The sequence below is a fragment of the Lycium ferocissimum genome, chromosome 5 (genome assembly GCF_029784015.1).
Source record: "Lycium ferocissimum isolate CSIRO_LF1 chromosome 5, AGI_CSIRO_Lferr_CH_V1, whole genome shotgun sequence".
Lineage (NCBI taxonomy): Eukaryota > Viridiplantae > Streptophyta > Magnoliopsida > Solanales > Solanaceae > Lycium > Lycium ferocissimum.
In genome coordinates this window covers 17,854,842-17,871,185 of record NC_081346.1, presented here as the reverse complement: position 1 = coordinate 17,871,185, position 16,344 = coordinate 17,854,842, and the positions used below count along the sequence as shown (strand labels likewise).

At 34.2% G+C, this 16,344-nt stretch overlaps 2 protein-coding genes across 2 annotated transcripts; both read right to left on the bottom strand.

The window, feature by feature from the left end:
• Positions 1-283: 283 nt before the first annotated feature.
• On the bottom strand, positions 284-1,542 carry LOC132058265 (uncharacterized). The gene is made up of 2 exons (XM_059450820.1): positions 1,336-1,542; positions 284-724 (listed from the first exon to the last, which is right to left on the bottom strand). The coding sequence occupies exons 1-2, from the start codon at positions 1,457-1,459 to the stop codon at positions 429-431; spliced, it is 420 nt and encodes a 139-aa protein (XP_059306803.1). The 5' UTR covers positions 1,460-1,542; the 3' UTR covers positions 284-428.
• A 4,440-nt stretch (positions 1,543-5,982) lies between these two features.
• Positions 5,983-9,659, bottom strand: LOC132056312 (heavy metal-associated isoprenylated plant protein 9-like). Its single transcript, XM_059448449.1, has 5 exons — positions 9,359-9,659; positions 9,074-9,260; positions 8,530-8,702; positions 8,317-8,407; positions 5,983-6,739 (listed from the first exon to the last, which is right to left on the bottom strand). The coding sequence occupies exons 1-5, from the start codon at positions 9,374-9,376 to the stop codon at positions 6,294-6,296; spliced, it is 915 nt and encodes a 304-aa protein (XP_059304432.1). The 5' UTR covers positions 9,377-9,659; the 3' UTR covers positions 5,983-6,293.
• Positions 9,660-16,344: the final 6,685 nt, after the last annotated feature.

Below are 16,344 nucleotides of genomic sequence, written 5' to 3'. Positions count from 1 at the left end.
TGAGTTTAAAGGTCGTGCTTAGTGGACTCTCCTGCCTAACAACCTAGTCTTTTGAGTTGAGTTCTCATGTTCAATCTGTAGCAACGGCGGTTCAGTTTCTAATTTACTATGTATGCAGTGATGAGGAATTCGACCAGATAATTGGCAAGTAATTATAAGTGAAATTTAGCAGCTCGAAACATTAATAAGGTAAAAATGGCAATTGATTTTATGTCATAACTTTATCCCAATCAAAGACCCAAATCAAACATAAATGGATTATTTGTGCCACAAAAAGTGAAGATCGGAAACCAAAGATGGGAACACTTAATTAATCGCCGACATAAAAGTGGCAGCTATATACAAAACAAAGTTACAATCATGCTCATATTTCTTTATGTGGCGAGTAAGGAAGCAACGTTGAGGAGTAGGACATAATGTTTTAATTATTAAAATGAATATGTTCTAGTGAAGGCCTTTTTCAAAGCTTTCCAGCTTAGAGATCGAGCCCTTATGAGAGCCAAAGGTGGTGCAGTGGGCCTAATTCGAAAACGAGAAGCTGGTGGGCTTGATGATGAATCTGTTTCTGATTCTTCTTGCATTGTGTCCATGTTGTTGTCCTCTTGATTCCAAAAACGAGCGCCTTTTCTTTTGCTTTTAATTGTGGCTAGCACATCATACTTGTTGCATATTCCCCATACTGTCACCTTCTGTTGTTCAAAATCTACATTCACTGAGTATATCCCTGCAATTTTGATATATTATTACTGGTATTAGTACAAGATTCCAACAGAGAAATTAGGATGAATTGACTTCTAAAACTAAGAGAGTAACCAATTCCAAAAGTTAGTCGATGCAAAATACTGCAACATAGAAGTGAGTATTGGGTTAGTCTATGTTTTGTCAAAAATTTTAGCTCGAACGAAAAACAGTGATTATTGGATTAAAGTTTAGCTCAAAAAAAAAGCAGTGAGTATTGGATTAGTCACAATCAGGACCAAAGTGACATAGGCATACACACACAGAAATCACATACAATAGTTCCTCTAAAGAAAGCCCATTTCCCTAGTTTATTGGGCCTAGTTGACAATTATGACAATAAGTTGGGCATTATCCTCTCCTGGCCCGTGCACATGGGAAGGCGTCATGTATGTTGTTTTATTCTATAAAAGAGACTTAAAAGTACACAAATTAGACCTCTACAAACTCAACACAATAACAAAAAAATATGAGATTTCTGCTGACCCTTTAAGATCATTAAAAATCTTCCTTTTTTTTTTGGGGTGGGGGGAGGGGGGGGGAGGGATGGGGATTTTAGATGACATATTACTCCAATAAATGCATCATTGTGTTTACCTTTGATATGGGAAAGAGCCTTGTTGACTTTTCTCTCACAACCATAAGAGTAGAGAGGCACCATCATTTCCACATACTGAGGTTCTACATTTCTGCCTGCTGGAACTATCTGCATGTTCGCCATGCCCAAATTCGAAGCTTAAAAAGTCCTCGTGTTATATAAGTATGTAATAACAGTTGTGTTACCTCAAGTTGAGATTTAGCTGATTGATAAGGACTTATATATAGTTTCATTTAGAGTGTATTATGACATTAGTGACGATCTATCTGCTAATCCTAAATCAAAAGCAGCAGACAAGACACAAAAGATTCTTTCTAAAAAAGTTGGATGAAAGAGCTAGCACACCTCTTTTACTTTTCGCTTTTACAATATTCTTAATTCATCTTATATGTACAAATTAATCCTATTTCTTAACATTTTGGGTGCTGAAAGTTTTCTACTTTATGGTTCTCTGAATCGAGGAAATTTTCTTTAAAAGAGACGTGGACTATGACTAGGACGAGTGTAAAAAGATTAGTGTCATCAACTCATCATGTTCCTAGGTCAATCAGCAAAAGATAAAGTTTGTTCATCACAACCCATGTGGCCTTGCATAACTTAGCATGTAAGTTAACTTTTTAAATGCTAAACATTGGATATTGTTAAATGTTAGTGTTTTTGGAAACTTAACCACGAAAGTTATTATTTCTTCCATGCATCCTAGTGTAGGTACCCTTTGGCTTTTTGAAAAACTTCCTCTTCCTTTTATGACATCTTTTTAGGCGAAGGGTGAACTCGTGAAGTGGTGAAGTGTGAGAAATTAAGAGGAAGATAAAAAGGGAAGTGGTGACCTTATCATTAGATTGGATCATGCACCTATTTGGTGCAGTGTGAAGTCTTAGATTGATATTTAATCCCTTGTACACAGCGGATTCATATTTAAACTCTATGATTCAAGAGGTAGAAGTGGAAACATGTCGGTTAATTGTTGTCAAGCTTAATAAGGATGAGAACAAACAACATCATCCACTTAGGTCTATTATTGAAGATTGTAGATATTTGTTGAATATTAACAAGGCCTCTATTAAACACATTTGGAGAGGCTAAGAAATGGGCCAGATTTTCTGGCAAACGAAGGGCACCAGCATAATAATTTAAGATTTAATAACCTGGGGAAAAATGCATTGAAGGATATGGAGTTTCTGCTCCTGACTTACATGGCATTGCTTTTGAAAGATTGTATCTTTTCAATATACCAAAAAAATATTTAAGCTATGGGTTCACATAAATCATATTTACTATTTGCTACAATTTTAATGGATTTTTGCACATAAATTTATGTTCCGCATTGAAAGTGCCAAGTTCAAATGAACCCGATATTATAATTGTGAATCCACCCATGGTTGAAGGAGGGATGGACGTAAAATGTGTATTTATGACAATATCTATATGTTTATAATGAAAACTTATTAAATAAGAGTATTTAATTGATTCTACCCCATAAATTTCAAGCTCTAGATCCGCTACGAATTAAAGGTGTTTGAGCGGCAGCCTAAAGTAATAAGGGAGGCTGAAGGAATATTTAGTTTTCGGAAGTTTTCAAAAATGATAGCCCAAAAGAATTTGCCCAATTCCTTTTACTATCATGAGAAAGATGGTTGCACTTTTGAATAGCTCATGGCCTTACATGACGCCAAAGTAATCTTATCCTATATATTCCTCAGTGAACCTAAAGCTTATACAAGGAATAAGGCTGCACTTCCTCTGATCCCATTGCCAATTTCTATGTTACTATCAGAACATCTTTTTAATTTAATCGAAGAAAGCATCCCCATACATTGAGTGTTCTTATTACTTCTAATTTAGAATTATCAAACTTGGTTAATTAAACAGCCAAAAGAATAAACTTGGGAGTAATGACAAAATTCAAAATTAATGCATGAGCTTGCGACAAAAGCCAAGCCTGTGTTGGTTAATTGATTATATATCCTCAAGTTATTTTGGCCTATTACTTTCTAGTTGGTCTTGCTGCATGCCCTGCATGTTTTAAAGCTGCAGTAATATTTGAATAGAAATACAACAGGACAAACCCCTACTTATTTTAGAATTAATGACAGAGAGGATCTATAATTTTGAGTTAATATAAAAGCATGCATGTTCTTCCTTTAATCAAATGACAACTGATCGTATTAAAGCGACTCCTCATAGATTCCCTTCACATGATCCCCCTATCATCTTCTTCAGCAATAATTCTGTCTGATTGAGACACTAATTACTTTAGCTTTTCCTATTGTTCTCATATTAAGTCTGTTACACATTTTATAAACCACGTTAAAAGGATAACCAATGAAATCCTAGTGCGACATTTAGTGCAGATGGTATAATGTGAAATCTAATGAAGGCATATTTAGCTAGGGTTAAAAACAGTGGCGGAGCCACACTATGCCGAGGGTGTTCATCCGAACCCCCTCGGTAGAAAAAAACACTATTTCTATAAGGTTAAAATTATTTTCTACGTATATATAGTAGATGTTGAACCCTCTTAGGCTTCTTCGTATGTTTACTTTTTTATATTTTAAACCCCCTCCACAAAAATTCTAGCTCCGCCACTGATTAAAACTTAAATATATTACGGCAAAGCACTAAGGCAGGGAGGGCGCAAGGTGAGAGAGCCCCAAAGTCAAAATTAATGTGTTTGTCTTGTGCGATCATTTTCAACTTATTGGCTCGATCGCGTAGTAAATAGTAATCATAGAACAAACATAATTATCACAAAAATATAATGGACATATAAATAGTATTCCTTCAGTTCCATTACATGACACACTTTTATTTTTAATAATATTATTATAGAAAGAATGAAACTACTTTAATTGAATTTTTCGGTATAAATATCATGATATATTTAACTTATAAATTTTAATGTAACCTATAATAGTATGTTTTAAATTATTATGTTTAAAATTATTCATATTTGTATTTCATGGGAAGGGGAGCGTAGGCGTAACTGATGAGTTGCCGCCATATGATCTGGAGGTCGTGTGACTGTTGCTCGCCGGAATAGCACTCTCGCGACATACAAGGAAGACGCACAATGATAAGATAATGCATTCGCGTCGACTTTTTCCCGAACCCCGTACATATATAATGAGACATTGCATCGATCGTTTTTTTTTTTTTTTTGTTTGTTTGTTTTGTTTTTCATAGAATATCGTCATATAAATAAAATGAAAATAAACACTCCATGTTCTAACGTTAAACGTGTATTGTCGCTATTGGGCAATACAATAGAGACCCAAGAAATGAAATTGAGGACACAATGGAATCCTAAGTCCCAACACTTAAGAAGCAACAAGTGTGACCCAAAACCACGTTAGAGAAGGGTCCCACTTGTTTGGCGTGGCACTAAGATACAAGTCAGAAGATGACTCAGATAGCATAAATCGTCAAAGGTGGGTCCTCACCACGTGGAACCGGGGGCGGTCCTATGTGGTTTCAAATGGGTTCATATGAACCCACTTCATTGAAAAATAACATTGTACATACATGTATATTTAATCGCTTTTTAAAAAATATATATATATATATAGTGTTATTTATATATTGAACTCACTTGGTAAAAATTCTAGATCCGCCACTGCGTGGAACCCATGCATTTGTCTCTGCTCAGGGAAAAAAGAGAATCTACAATCGAACACTTTATAACACGCGTCATGTCTCGATTTATCCTTTATATTAATAGGAATAGTACCACAGGCTTTACCAATTGTTATCATATGTCTGTTCCAAAAAGTGCTCTCCTTTTCTTCTACTTTTAATTTCGTCCCTATAACATAGCTTCACCCCATACAGGTTACATCAATTGAAATATGTTTATATCGATAGTTGAAAATTATAAGAGAAATATAGAATCAAAACCTAAAGTTCATCAGTTAAAAGGTACTGAAAATTTAAATGTTTAATAGACTATCATTAATAGAATGAAACTAACTATTTTCAGTATAAACTTATACGCAGTATTTAATAATCACTGAAATTACACTAATATAAATATAGTAACAATTTTTGTTTTTACCATTTTCTGTTTTTTCACAAATGCGTCTACTTTTTTCGTTCCTTTTTCCGGTGTAATAGAGACCTTAAACTTTATTAACATGAAAGGTTAATGATTTAAACTAATATTAACATGATAGGTTAATGATATGTGAATTTACGAACTATAATATAATTCTGTATCATGGTACATGATGAGTGGGCCAAACTTAGTCCAGATATCCCAGCTGAAGTGTTAGTTCAAGACTTCTACATATGGGATCATACATGAAGCGACATTTTCCAACCTACGAAATATTAAAGATAGGACCACCTCTTCGCCCATTTCTATCATATTCACTCCAACAACAAAACAAAAAAATCAATATAAGTTACTAAAAATTTGTACTATTCAATTTTGCTTGTTCTTTGGCTTATCAATTCGTTGGGAGTTACTCTATCTTACTTTGTTTTCATGTTCTGGATGATAGCATGATACATATAATTCCGAAATACAGTCAAGCATATTATAGAATTAAAAAATCAAAGGCAGACAACGTCAGAAATATGTGTATAATTGCGTCATATACATGAAAATTAATATTGAGCAAAATGTCATATTGTAACATTGAAGATGGTAATTAATACTTATAATATTATATATACATAACAGAAAAAACAACAATACTTATAATAGTATATATACATAACAGAAAAAACAACAATGATGTAACGTAGCTACTCTTGAAGTACTACGTTCAAGACTAGGTATTACACGATAAATATTGGTATTTATCATTATTCATCTAGGGAAAATTAATATATCCCCTTCACATGACCATCCATACAACAAATGAAATACTTCCTACGTGTTTAATCATCATCCCACAATATCATAAAAACTCAGTGTGGGATCGATTAAGTACTATTATTGATTGCATGGTTATTATGTAATGCAACATGCATTAGGGTTTTCATCAGAGAAGAGCTGCGGAGGTGGGATTCTTTCAATAACGTAAAGTGGTTGATACGGATAATAATGCATCATCTTATTGATGGTGTGTTGATCATGAATATCTCCAATTGGAATGATCTCTTCTCCTTTTTGTTCTTCTTCTTCTTCACCTTCTTTCTTTTCTTCCTCCGGTGGTTTTTCACCGTCGCCACCTTCTTTCTTCTCTTCGGGTTTAGCTTCTTCAGCTGGCTTAGGGTCTTCGGGTTTGGGTTCATCTGGCTTTGGTTCTTTGGGTGGATTCTCGGGTTCGGGTTGAGGGACAATTTTGGCTTGCTTTTTGGTGCGTCTATAGACATACTCGACGAGCTTATCGGCGTCCATGGTGCCTGTCACCGTTACTTTTCCCGTGCTGGCTTCTGTTTCCGCACTTCTCACTCCTGAATTCAGGAAAGACAAATTAATAATTTACATGGTTTAGATCATTAGGTTTCAATTTATTTTTGGGAAAACAACACAAAATTCCCTAAAATGTAAACTATTAATTTACCCGCCTCCTCTTAAACTAATTTCGCTTCTTACCCGATCGACCGAAAATATTTACCCGAGTAAACCTTCGCCCAGACCTTTCCTCATGGTATCATGGAGGACTAAGAGAAGGACTGAAGCAGTCCTCCATGATATCATCTTAGTATATTTATGTATCACGATGGTATCACAGAGGACTTAGCGGTGCCTCATTAAAGGTTGTCCTCCTCGATACCATCATAGTATATGTATATAAGATGATGGTATCATAGAGTTAATTTTAGAAAAGCGTGTCTTTTGAATAAATGAAAATGATACCATCTCAGTATATTTATATACCATGTTGGTATCATAATTTTGGGGGTATTTCGGGTAAATAGTTATAGGGGCTTGAAAGTAAGAGAGGTATGGACGGGTAATAATTTTGTTATCAGGGGCAGTGACGTTCTTTCCCCTTTATTTTTTTGTGTTCAATAAAACATCAATCGTATAAATTGGAACATAGATAGTATTAGTGGCATGGTGCATGTTATATTCGTGGAGTAATATAATTTATAAATTTTCATAATAAAAAAAATTATAAGTTGTAACTAATACTGTTATAATGAGTTAAATAAAGTTAATAGTGTGAAAAGCTTAATTCTACATGTATTATTACGTTATTGTGTGACAAGTCACGACTAGACAGTTTGCTTTCTAATGTTAATTTCGGCAACTTTAAAATGGGAAAACATTGCCAATAAAGTTAGAGTCGGCTTAATAATCAATACTTTACTATACTCGTAAATAAAGAATATAAAAGCTGTAGAGATGAAATCTGAATCGCTAAATTCTATTGGATAATTTTTCAACAAAAAAAAAAAAAATAATTTTGTATTAGTTTGGGCTGAAAAAAAAAAATAATTTCGTATTAGTGGGTAAAAAATTATTTGAGGGTAAAATCAAACTTTTATATTCCAAGATAAAATATCATATTTAAATATACTACTCTCTGCTGACTGCTGTCCACTTTCAAAAGCTGTTGTTCCGGTTAATTTTCATTATGTTTGGTCCAGATCCAATCAAAGGCAAAGTTCTGATTTTACCGGGGGAATTTCAGAGTGATTTGACTGAGTATAATGGATATTTCCCATCATTTCTCATGTTTCTTATCTTGTTTTTCAGGTCATCAATTATGCGTAAATTATTCAAATAGAGTAATTTTTTAAAGTACTTTTACAGCTTATATGTATATATGGATAACATTCGTGCACCTGCCATTGTGTCCCACCGAAACCTTAAAAATGGGGCCATAAGTGAATGGAATCTCAGCAGTCAGCACCAATGTTATTGAGCTTTCTGTTGAGTCTGAATTATTTACTACTTAAGTTTAATTTATCCAACTGATGGCGTTAAAGAGAAATTTTCGTCAATATATTTTAACATGTTATAATAAACACCATACCATATTTTTTAAGTCACAAAATATGGTTAGTAGTAGTTATATTACCTTTCATTCTGAGAATCTTCTTTTTAAGTTGCTCGGCGCAAGCCTCACAATGCATGTTGACGTTAAGCTCCACCGTAGTCGATCCACTTACCTGAAATATATTAAACGAACGATATGTTTTACATTAATGATTCTCTATGCATACTCACCAATAGTAACTTAAAAATCAATTTCTAGCAACAGGCAAGAACAATATACATGTCACAAAGTTACCTGTGAAGCAACAACTTCAGGAATTGGTTCACCCTCAGCTGCTGGCAAGGGTGACAATACTTTTGCAACTCTCTTTGTTTTCTTCGTAATACTGTCGCACACTGCTTGTGGCTCTACTACTCCCTTTATTGTTACTTGGTTTTGGGCCATGTCTATCACTACCCCTTCAACCCCTGCTCCAATTACATGCAAATTCAATACTATTAAAAACATAGACAAGTCTAGAATAAGTTGTGTAAATTCAATAGAACTCAATAAGAATCTAGATTCTTAATTCACCTATATTAAAAGGTAAACTACGGGGACATACACACAACTGCTGAAGTACGGGGAAAAATAAGAGTTAAATTTCTCAATGATTGCTAAAATTATGATTTTTTCCGTACAAAAGTTACTACAAAACTATTTTTTGTCACTATAAAATCATTCAGCTTGCAGATCATCTCTTTAGAAATAAATGGCCGAAACCAACAAATCTTACGAGAAAATCACATAAGCAAGCTAAAATAACATGTTAGCTCAAATTAGCACAATGTATACAAACCTCTAATCCTTGAAATAGACCTCTCAATTTTCTTGGCACATCCCACACAATGCAAGTCCACATACAAAATGAAAGGGGGAGGTGGTTTTGGCTCTTCCTTTTTCTCCTCTTCTACTTTCTCTTCTTTCTTCTCCTCTGTTTGTTCTTCCTTTTTCTCCTCTACTTTTACTTCTTCCTTTGCTTGCTCCTGCAGTGTAATATAATTCATTCACAATCTCATCAATTCAACAAACACACATAAATTCATTCAACAAAAAGATACAAAATGAAAAACAGTGCACTAACCATGATTTGTTCACCCATTTTCTCTGTTTTTTTTATGACTATAATTTCAAAAACAGCGCGAGAGCTTTTATATAGTTCGAAAAGGGGGTGTATAGAGAATCAAATTGCAGTTATATGACAAAATAAGATTGTAAAGAGAGAAATGGGCGGTGCGATTATTATCATAAAAAGCAAACTCTGTGCGATGGCAGAGCACATGCAGAGCAACTAACTATACATAAAATTAATCCTTGCTTTTTGTATATTAGTTAGGGAAGAACATAAGAGAGAAGGGGGGGTTTCCAAAGAGTAGGGGCTAACCAAATTTATAGGCATAAAGGTGATTCAATTAAAAAAGAATTAAGGGAATTAATAGGAGAGAGAAAACAAAAGAGAATATTATGAGAGCACTAATTTAATTCAAATTCTATTATGCCTACGTACTATCATCTCCTGTTTGAGTGTGTCCCACTCATAATTAATCACCTACCCAATCACAAAATTTTGTCTTAATACATTCACCTTAGAGCACATTAATTATCTAAACCAACACAGTTTACTTCACCTAGGCGTTAATGACACCTTTAATTAATTCACCATTTTCCTAATCCTTCTTTTTTTAATTGTAGAAAATTCTAGAACAGGTTAGATATTGAACTGCTGATGATATTAAGGTAGTGATAATTAAACACGTGGTGCCTCGTATGGAGATTGTTAAGGGATCAGTAAACAATACTCCTATTGCAATTGCTTGACAATGAAAGTTCTAGCAAAGTCCATTATCCGATTTTTTTTTCTCTTCATTTGACCATCAACGAAGGTACTTTTTTCTTTTCTGCATATAAAATTATCGACTTTCTGTGCCAGACGAGTCTGGCAAAGAAAAAGTATATATCCCTACCCTTTAATTGCTGCGATACAACTTGGTATTTGAACAAAAATTGGTGTTGGGATCAAAGTTTTTGGGGATGTGAAATCCCTAATGATTTCAGTGTAAAGTTCTGCGTGCTTCAAAGTTGGTATCACATGGGTTGTTCCACTTCTGCATCTCAACCCCAATGGATGGATCACTATTTTGAGGCGGAGTATAATTATTCCCACGTCTCATATTACTTATCCATTTGTCCTTTTTAAAAATCAAACTATATAAATTTTAATCAATATTTTGAGATATATTGATCCACCATATTCATATGAGAAGAATTACAACTTATAGTATTTTTCGTGTAATTTTTTAATAGCTAAATTATAATTTTAAAATATTGAATTGATCTAATTCAGTTTAGCTCCGAAGATTAGTTAAATTGATTCTCGAAAAGCAAAACATGAAAACTAATATAGAATAAAGGGAGTATATATATTCAATTGAAATTTTTATTAATATAAGATATGTATTCATAATTAAAAAATACAATGAGTTCGGCTAAAGCATCAAAGATTGAATAATCAAGTCAAATTTTGGACTCCCTAAGAATCTTAAAAGTCGAATCAATTAGTTAAAATTTTGAATCCGTCTCTGTTCCTCGCCTTTAAGCCCCAAAAATTATTTCTTTTGGTCCAATGTCTAGGTTAAATCATATTAATATTTCATATTTAAGCCATACATTGAAGTGATTGTGTCCAAAATTAACTATGATTAAGAAATTAGAATGTATAAACTGAATAACTATTTTTCTTATTCAATCGATGAACTCTAGGAGAGAAACAGAAGCAGAAAATAAAATGAGACCCCAGAAAAAGGAAAACAGAAACCGGTAGAGAAAGGAAACTAGAAGAAATTTTGCCGACTTAAAATACCATTTTCGTTTGTATTTCACGTGATATTTTTCTGTTCATCAATCAATTAACTACAAAATTCATAATGACTCTTTCACTACACCTACCTTACCAAACAGCAACAGACAATGAAATTGATGTACTGCTAAGTGCTGACTCTTGCTTACCTTTTACATCCGTCCCCTCAAATCCATTCCAAACACTTCAAAAAGGCAGTTCTATCTGAAGTTAATTAATTTGGTAATTAAAGTAAATACTTTTGAGATCAAAAGTCGTCAATATGTCCCTACATTGACACATACGGGCGGTAGGTTTACGTGGAAATGACTCGGCACTAATCAGTAGTGTCGAAGCATTAATTACAAGTTTACAACTTACCCATTCCACCCAACAAAGAAAGTTACTCCTTGAATAATGACATGCCAACCAAAGCAAAATTTCAGATAGTATACCGACAATAACATTTTCAAGTTTGGTTTGTATCTCATTGGATTAATAAAATATTTCCTTAAATAGAGATGTTTTTGGTGAAATTTCTGACGTGTCTGAAATTTGTGATTTGTCCTTAATTAGTTTTGGTGGTTTTTTGTGTGGTTGATGAAGAGTTTTTTAGGTGAGGAATTGTGGGTCACTAAATCTGGTATTTTGAATACTATTTGGTAAAGTGGGATGGAAAAGTTCGTAACATGCAGACACATCATATGCATATTGCATCATTAGTAGCAAAAAGGCAATCAAAGCTCAACCACCCATTAGCTTTCAAACACCTTTCTGGTTACAATTCAACGTTCAGAATATACTTCCGATTTTGTTCCCTAATTAAACAAATGGAATTAAGTTAAATGTTTAAATAGATGCAGCCTAACGATCAATGAGTGATGATACTCACATGATATACTGTAAAACCTCTCGATAATATATATTCATCCTCTATAATGTAGTAACATTTTATTATAACGTCCAAGTTTTTTTAGAAATAATTTGCATGTTATATTATATATTTAACAATGATATAGCAGCCACACAATATTAGAGTAAACGATGTCACTATAAAGAAGTTTGACTGCACATGATTTTTTCCTTATATATACTTAAGCAATAGTGTTGATATTTGTTGTGATGAAAGATAAAAGTACTCAGTAAAATAATTGAGGTACGAGTATACTGGTTTAGATTCCAAATAAGATGAAATTTAGTTGAGTGTTGTTTAGATGGATTGTGTTGGTTGCATGTGCTGTATTCCCTGGTTTCTTGATACAGTCAAAAGGCAGTTGAATTTTCAAATGGAGCTTAGAGTCGAAGCCAGATAGGTGCGATCTAAACTAGAGATTAGTCTACTGAAGAAATGAATAACTTTGCCAAACAGAGCTAAGTTGCTTAAGGCCACTACTTTGGATAAGTTCTCCTCTACTAGTTTATTATTTCAGATCTCATTAATTAATCGGTAACTTCAGTTACTTAGCATAACTATTCATTGCACCACCAATGAATGGCTTCGATTATTCTAAAGGGTGCTTCTTTGAAGTTTGAAAAAATTCCAGGTGCATTTTCCCTATCCTTTTTGTGCTCTTCTTATCTTATTAACAAGGTTGCTTATGAATTACACGGACCACTGGTAAGTCCAAGGACTGGATCTTTTTCTAAGGACATGCGGAAATCGATGTAGTAGTAAAATAATTAAGGTAGTGGTGCATGTATTTTCATAACTAGAGGTGTCAAATGAATGAGTTGAGCTGAATTTAGGCGGTTCAAAATAGGCTTTCTTAATATATATATATATATATATATATATATAGGCAGGTCAATAGCCTTTCCAAAAGCTACTTGGGTTTAAATGGGCTAAGAAACGGGTCATAACTTATTCCGCCCAATTCTTACCAAGTTTTAATTTCTTTGTTTGTTTGTTTATAATTTGCTCAAGTACGTACCTATTACCTAATAAATTTTTTCTTTATTATGACTATATGACATGACACATATCAAACAAAAAAATATAGTTTTAAAAATATTTTGACTAGATTTCTCATCGATCAATTTGAACTACATATCAACCCTCGAATTTAGATGGACTGAATTAGACGGGTCAAAATGAGCTAAACTAATAAAATGGATGGGTCATTAACAACCTCAAATGTAAACGAATTAGGCGGATCATGTGTTGATAGGGCTAACTTTGTCGATCCTACTCATAACTCATGGTGGATGCTCTTTGCGCGCTCGAGTCAACCTCGAATTTAGATGGGCTGAATTAGACGGGTCAAAATGAGCTAAACTGACAAAATGGATGGGTCATTAATCCCCTCAAAAACAAATTAGGCGGATCATGTGTTGATGGGCTAACTTTGCCGATCCTACTCATAACTCATGGTGGGTGCGCTTTGCGCGCTCGAGTTTGAGATTTTATATGTGTATTTGTGCAGTATAATATGTTACTTTAAAGACACATAAACCTAATTAAATTCCCACAACAATTAATGCTGATAAAATAGATAAATGGTCAAATCCATATTATCCTTTTTAAAATGGATAACTGACGGATCATAAATGGATAATTGGTGGCTCCTCAAAGCCCTCTGCTGACGAGGATTAGATGAGAAGGATAAGTGAGAATGTTTCAAGTGTTAGAGCGTTAAATTTGGGTTTTGGAGTAGTTGCTGTTTGTCTTCTTAGAGTCCACAGAACTTAGGTGTTAACAGTATGAAATTAAATGAATCATGTTTTCTTAGTTCCTTGATTAGTTTATTTAGGGATGTCAAATGAGGAGTTAATTGAATTTAAGCGGATCAAAATGAGCTGAATTAATAAATGGGTAGCTCATTGACCGTTCAAAAATTGCTTGAGTCTATTTAGGAGTGTCAAATGAACAAGTAACTAGACTGAATTTAGAAAGATCAAAATGAGCTGAATTAATAAATGAGCAGCTTATAGACCGCCCAAAAGTTACTTGAGTCTATATTTCCTTTTTTGTTTGTGAAGATTTTGAAATTGATGGGTCTCATTGTATATTGATTCATTTTTTGTAACTTAATGTAAATGAGGATAGGAGTCCTCCCGAGATTATCAAAGTTCAAGACGACATGTATAATATGAATATCAATATTATCCGCTAGTTAACCTACTTTTCATCCGTGTTAAATATGATCAGTTGATCGAATATTTTATCAATGTTTACCTAACTTGTTTCCGACCCATTCATATCCGACGCGGCACACCCGTCTGCAGCACTTATCACAATAGAGCATGAGTATCTCCCTTGTTAATTCATTCAAAATCCAGTGTCCGCTCGTGATTCAGGGAGGTTCATGCCCCCGAGCAGCCTAAAGGACAGAACTAAATCGTGCATTAATCTTTAGAAGCTATTTACGGAGAAAATTAAGGAAGACAAGTGAGAATTACGGTTTCTTGAAATTTGGCACAGTGCACATGGCCATGTTAAAGTTCACCTTAAAATCAAGCACAAGGGCAAATTAATTTCATTTTCAATTTTTCTGCGGTTGTTTAAAACATAACCGAAAAACAAAAAAGATCATCATAGGCAACCAACAAAAGCGACTAAAATACTAGATTACTAGAATCACTATCTTAGAACTAAAGAGCTAGCCGGCCATATGATAAGCACCACCAAATTGACGAACACCGTTTATATCAATCAAAATCAATTTCAATGTCAGCAGTGAGAGCATTGATCAGTCCCGAAAGAGGCATAGTACGTCCTAGCCTAGACATTTCCCTGTTGTGAATCTCAATTAAGTCCCTCACAAGCTGATAGTCCTGCTCAGACAAATTACTAGTGACAAAGTTAGAATTTTGTCTATAGGGCGTCAGATTTTGAGCCACAGCAAATAGAAACTCCTCAATAGTTTTGTCTGTGCACTACTTCCTCCCATGTAACGAAAGAATTGTGGATAATCTGACTCACTAACCGCGTTATGAGTATCATAAAGATTAAGGGCCTCATGTTGAACCCTGGGGTCTTCCAGAATAGGAGATCCTGTCGAGATCAATGTCTCATACATGACTTTGTAAACATACATTTCGGACCATGCTAAGAATCCAAAGCCTAGAGAACCCGACGAATCATAACACGTTGATGCTGAAATCACAAAATCAATCACTGCCTCTTTTAAGAGGGCATTGAAGCGCTTAACATTGACCGAATAGCCTCTGCCTTTGCGAAAGAGTAAGGTACCAACATCTGATCTCCATTTGGAAACCATCCAACTTTAGCACGCAATGCCTTGATCCTTTTGGTCATGAAGTTGTCATATAGTTAACTCGGGTTACATTCTGGAGGAGTAACAGTATGGTGTAGCCAAAGATAACCAATATCTTGTTATAAGGAGAATTACCCTCAACATGATAGTCAATCAAGCGCTCCTTGGCTTGGGACGGTAATTTCACGGTGTGGATTACTCTAATGCCTAGTTTAGCTAACCTGTTGGTCAGCACATCTTTAAAATCAGGGTTCACCAGAGTGAGTAAACTGGCTATAAAGGAACAAGTGTCTCTATTGTCTGTTGCTCTGTTAGCTTCACGCACATGCAATCTCAAAGACAGAATGCCCATGTAATTCTAGAGAGTCTAGTTCTACTCCCCTCTAACTCTGGTGTCTAGTAGCTCCGGAGTTGGCCATGGGGATCAACAAAAAATATTAACGATAAGCAGTAACTTAAAATTATAAATTGTTAAAGATTAAAGAAATGAATAACCCACTTGCTTGTTAGTACAACTTATAGATTTCTAGATGCAACATACAACTTATCGTCATTTATTTACATGGGAATTGGAAAAGGTCAAATTATTTCTGTACAGTGAACACATTGGGTAAGCGAAATGACGTGCCAGCGGATAGTTGTATTCATTGTACATTTAACGGGTCGTTTAATTTGAGGCGTCGGCCATGGAGCGGCCCATGTTCTTGTTACTTTGCTCCGTATATCTCAAATTATTTGTCGTTTTTTTATTTTACACGCCTCTTAAGAAACATTGATTAGGAGGGGTATTTGATTACTTTACCCCTATTTATGTTTAAATTATATTCTCTCCATTAAATGTTTACTCTATTTATGTGTCTATCTCTCCATTAATTACAAAATTCTATTAAGGGTAAAATGGGAAGGAAAAAACATTAATTATGCTTTAAACTTTTAAAGCGATAAATATTTTGAGATAACTATTTTCAGTCACGATGATAAATAATTTGAGACGGAGGGAGTAGTTTTTAATTTGAA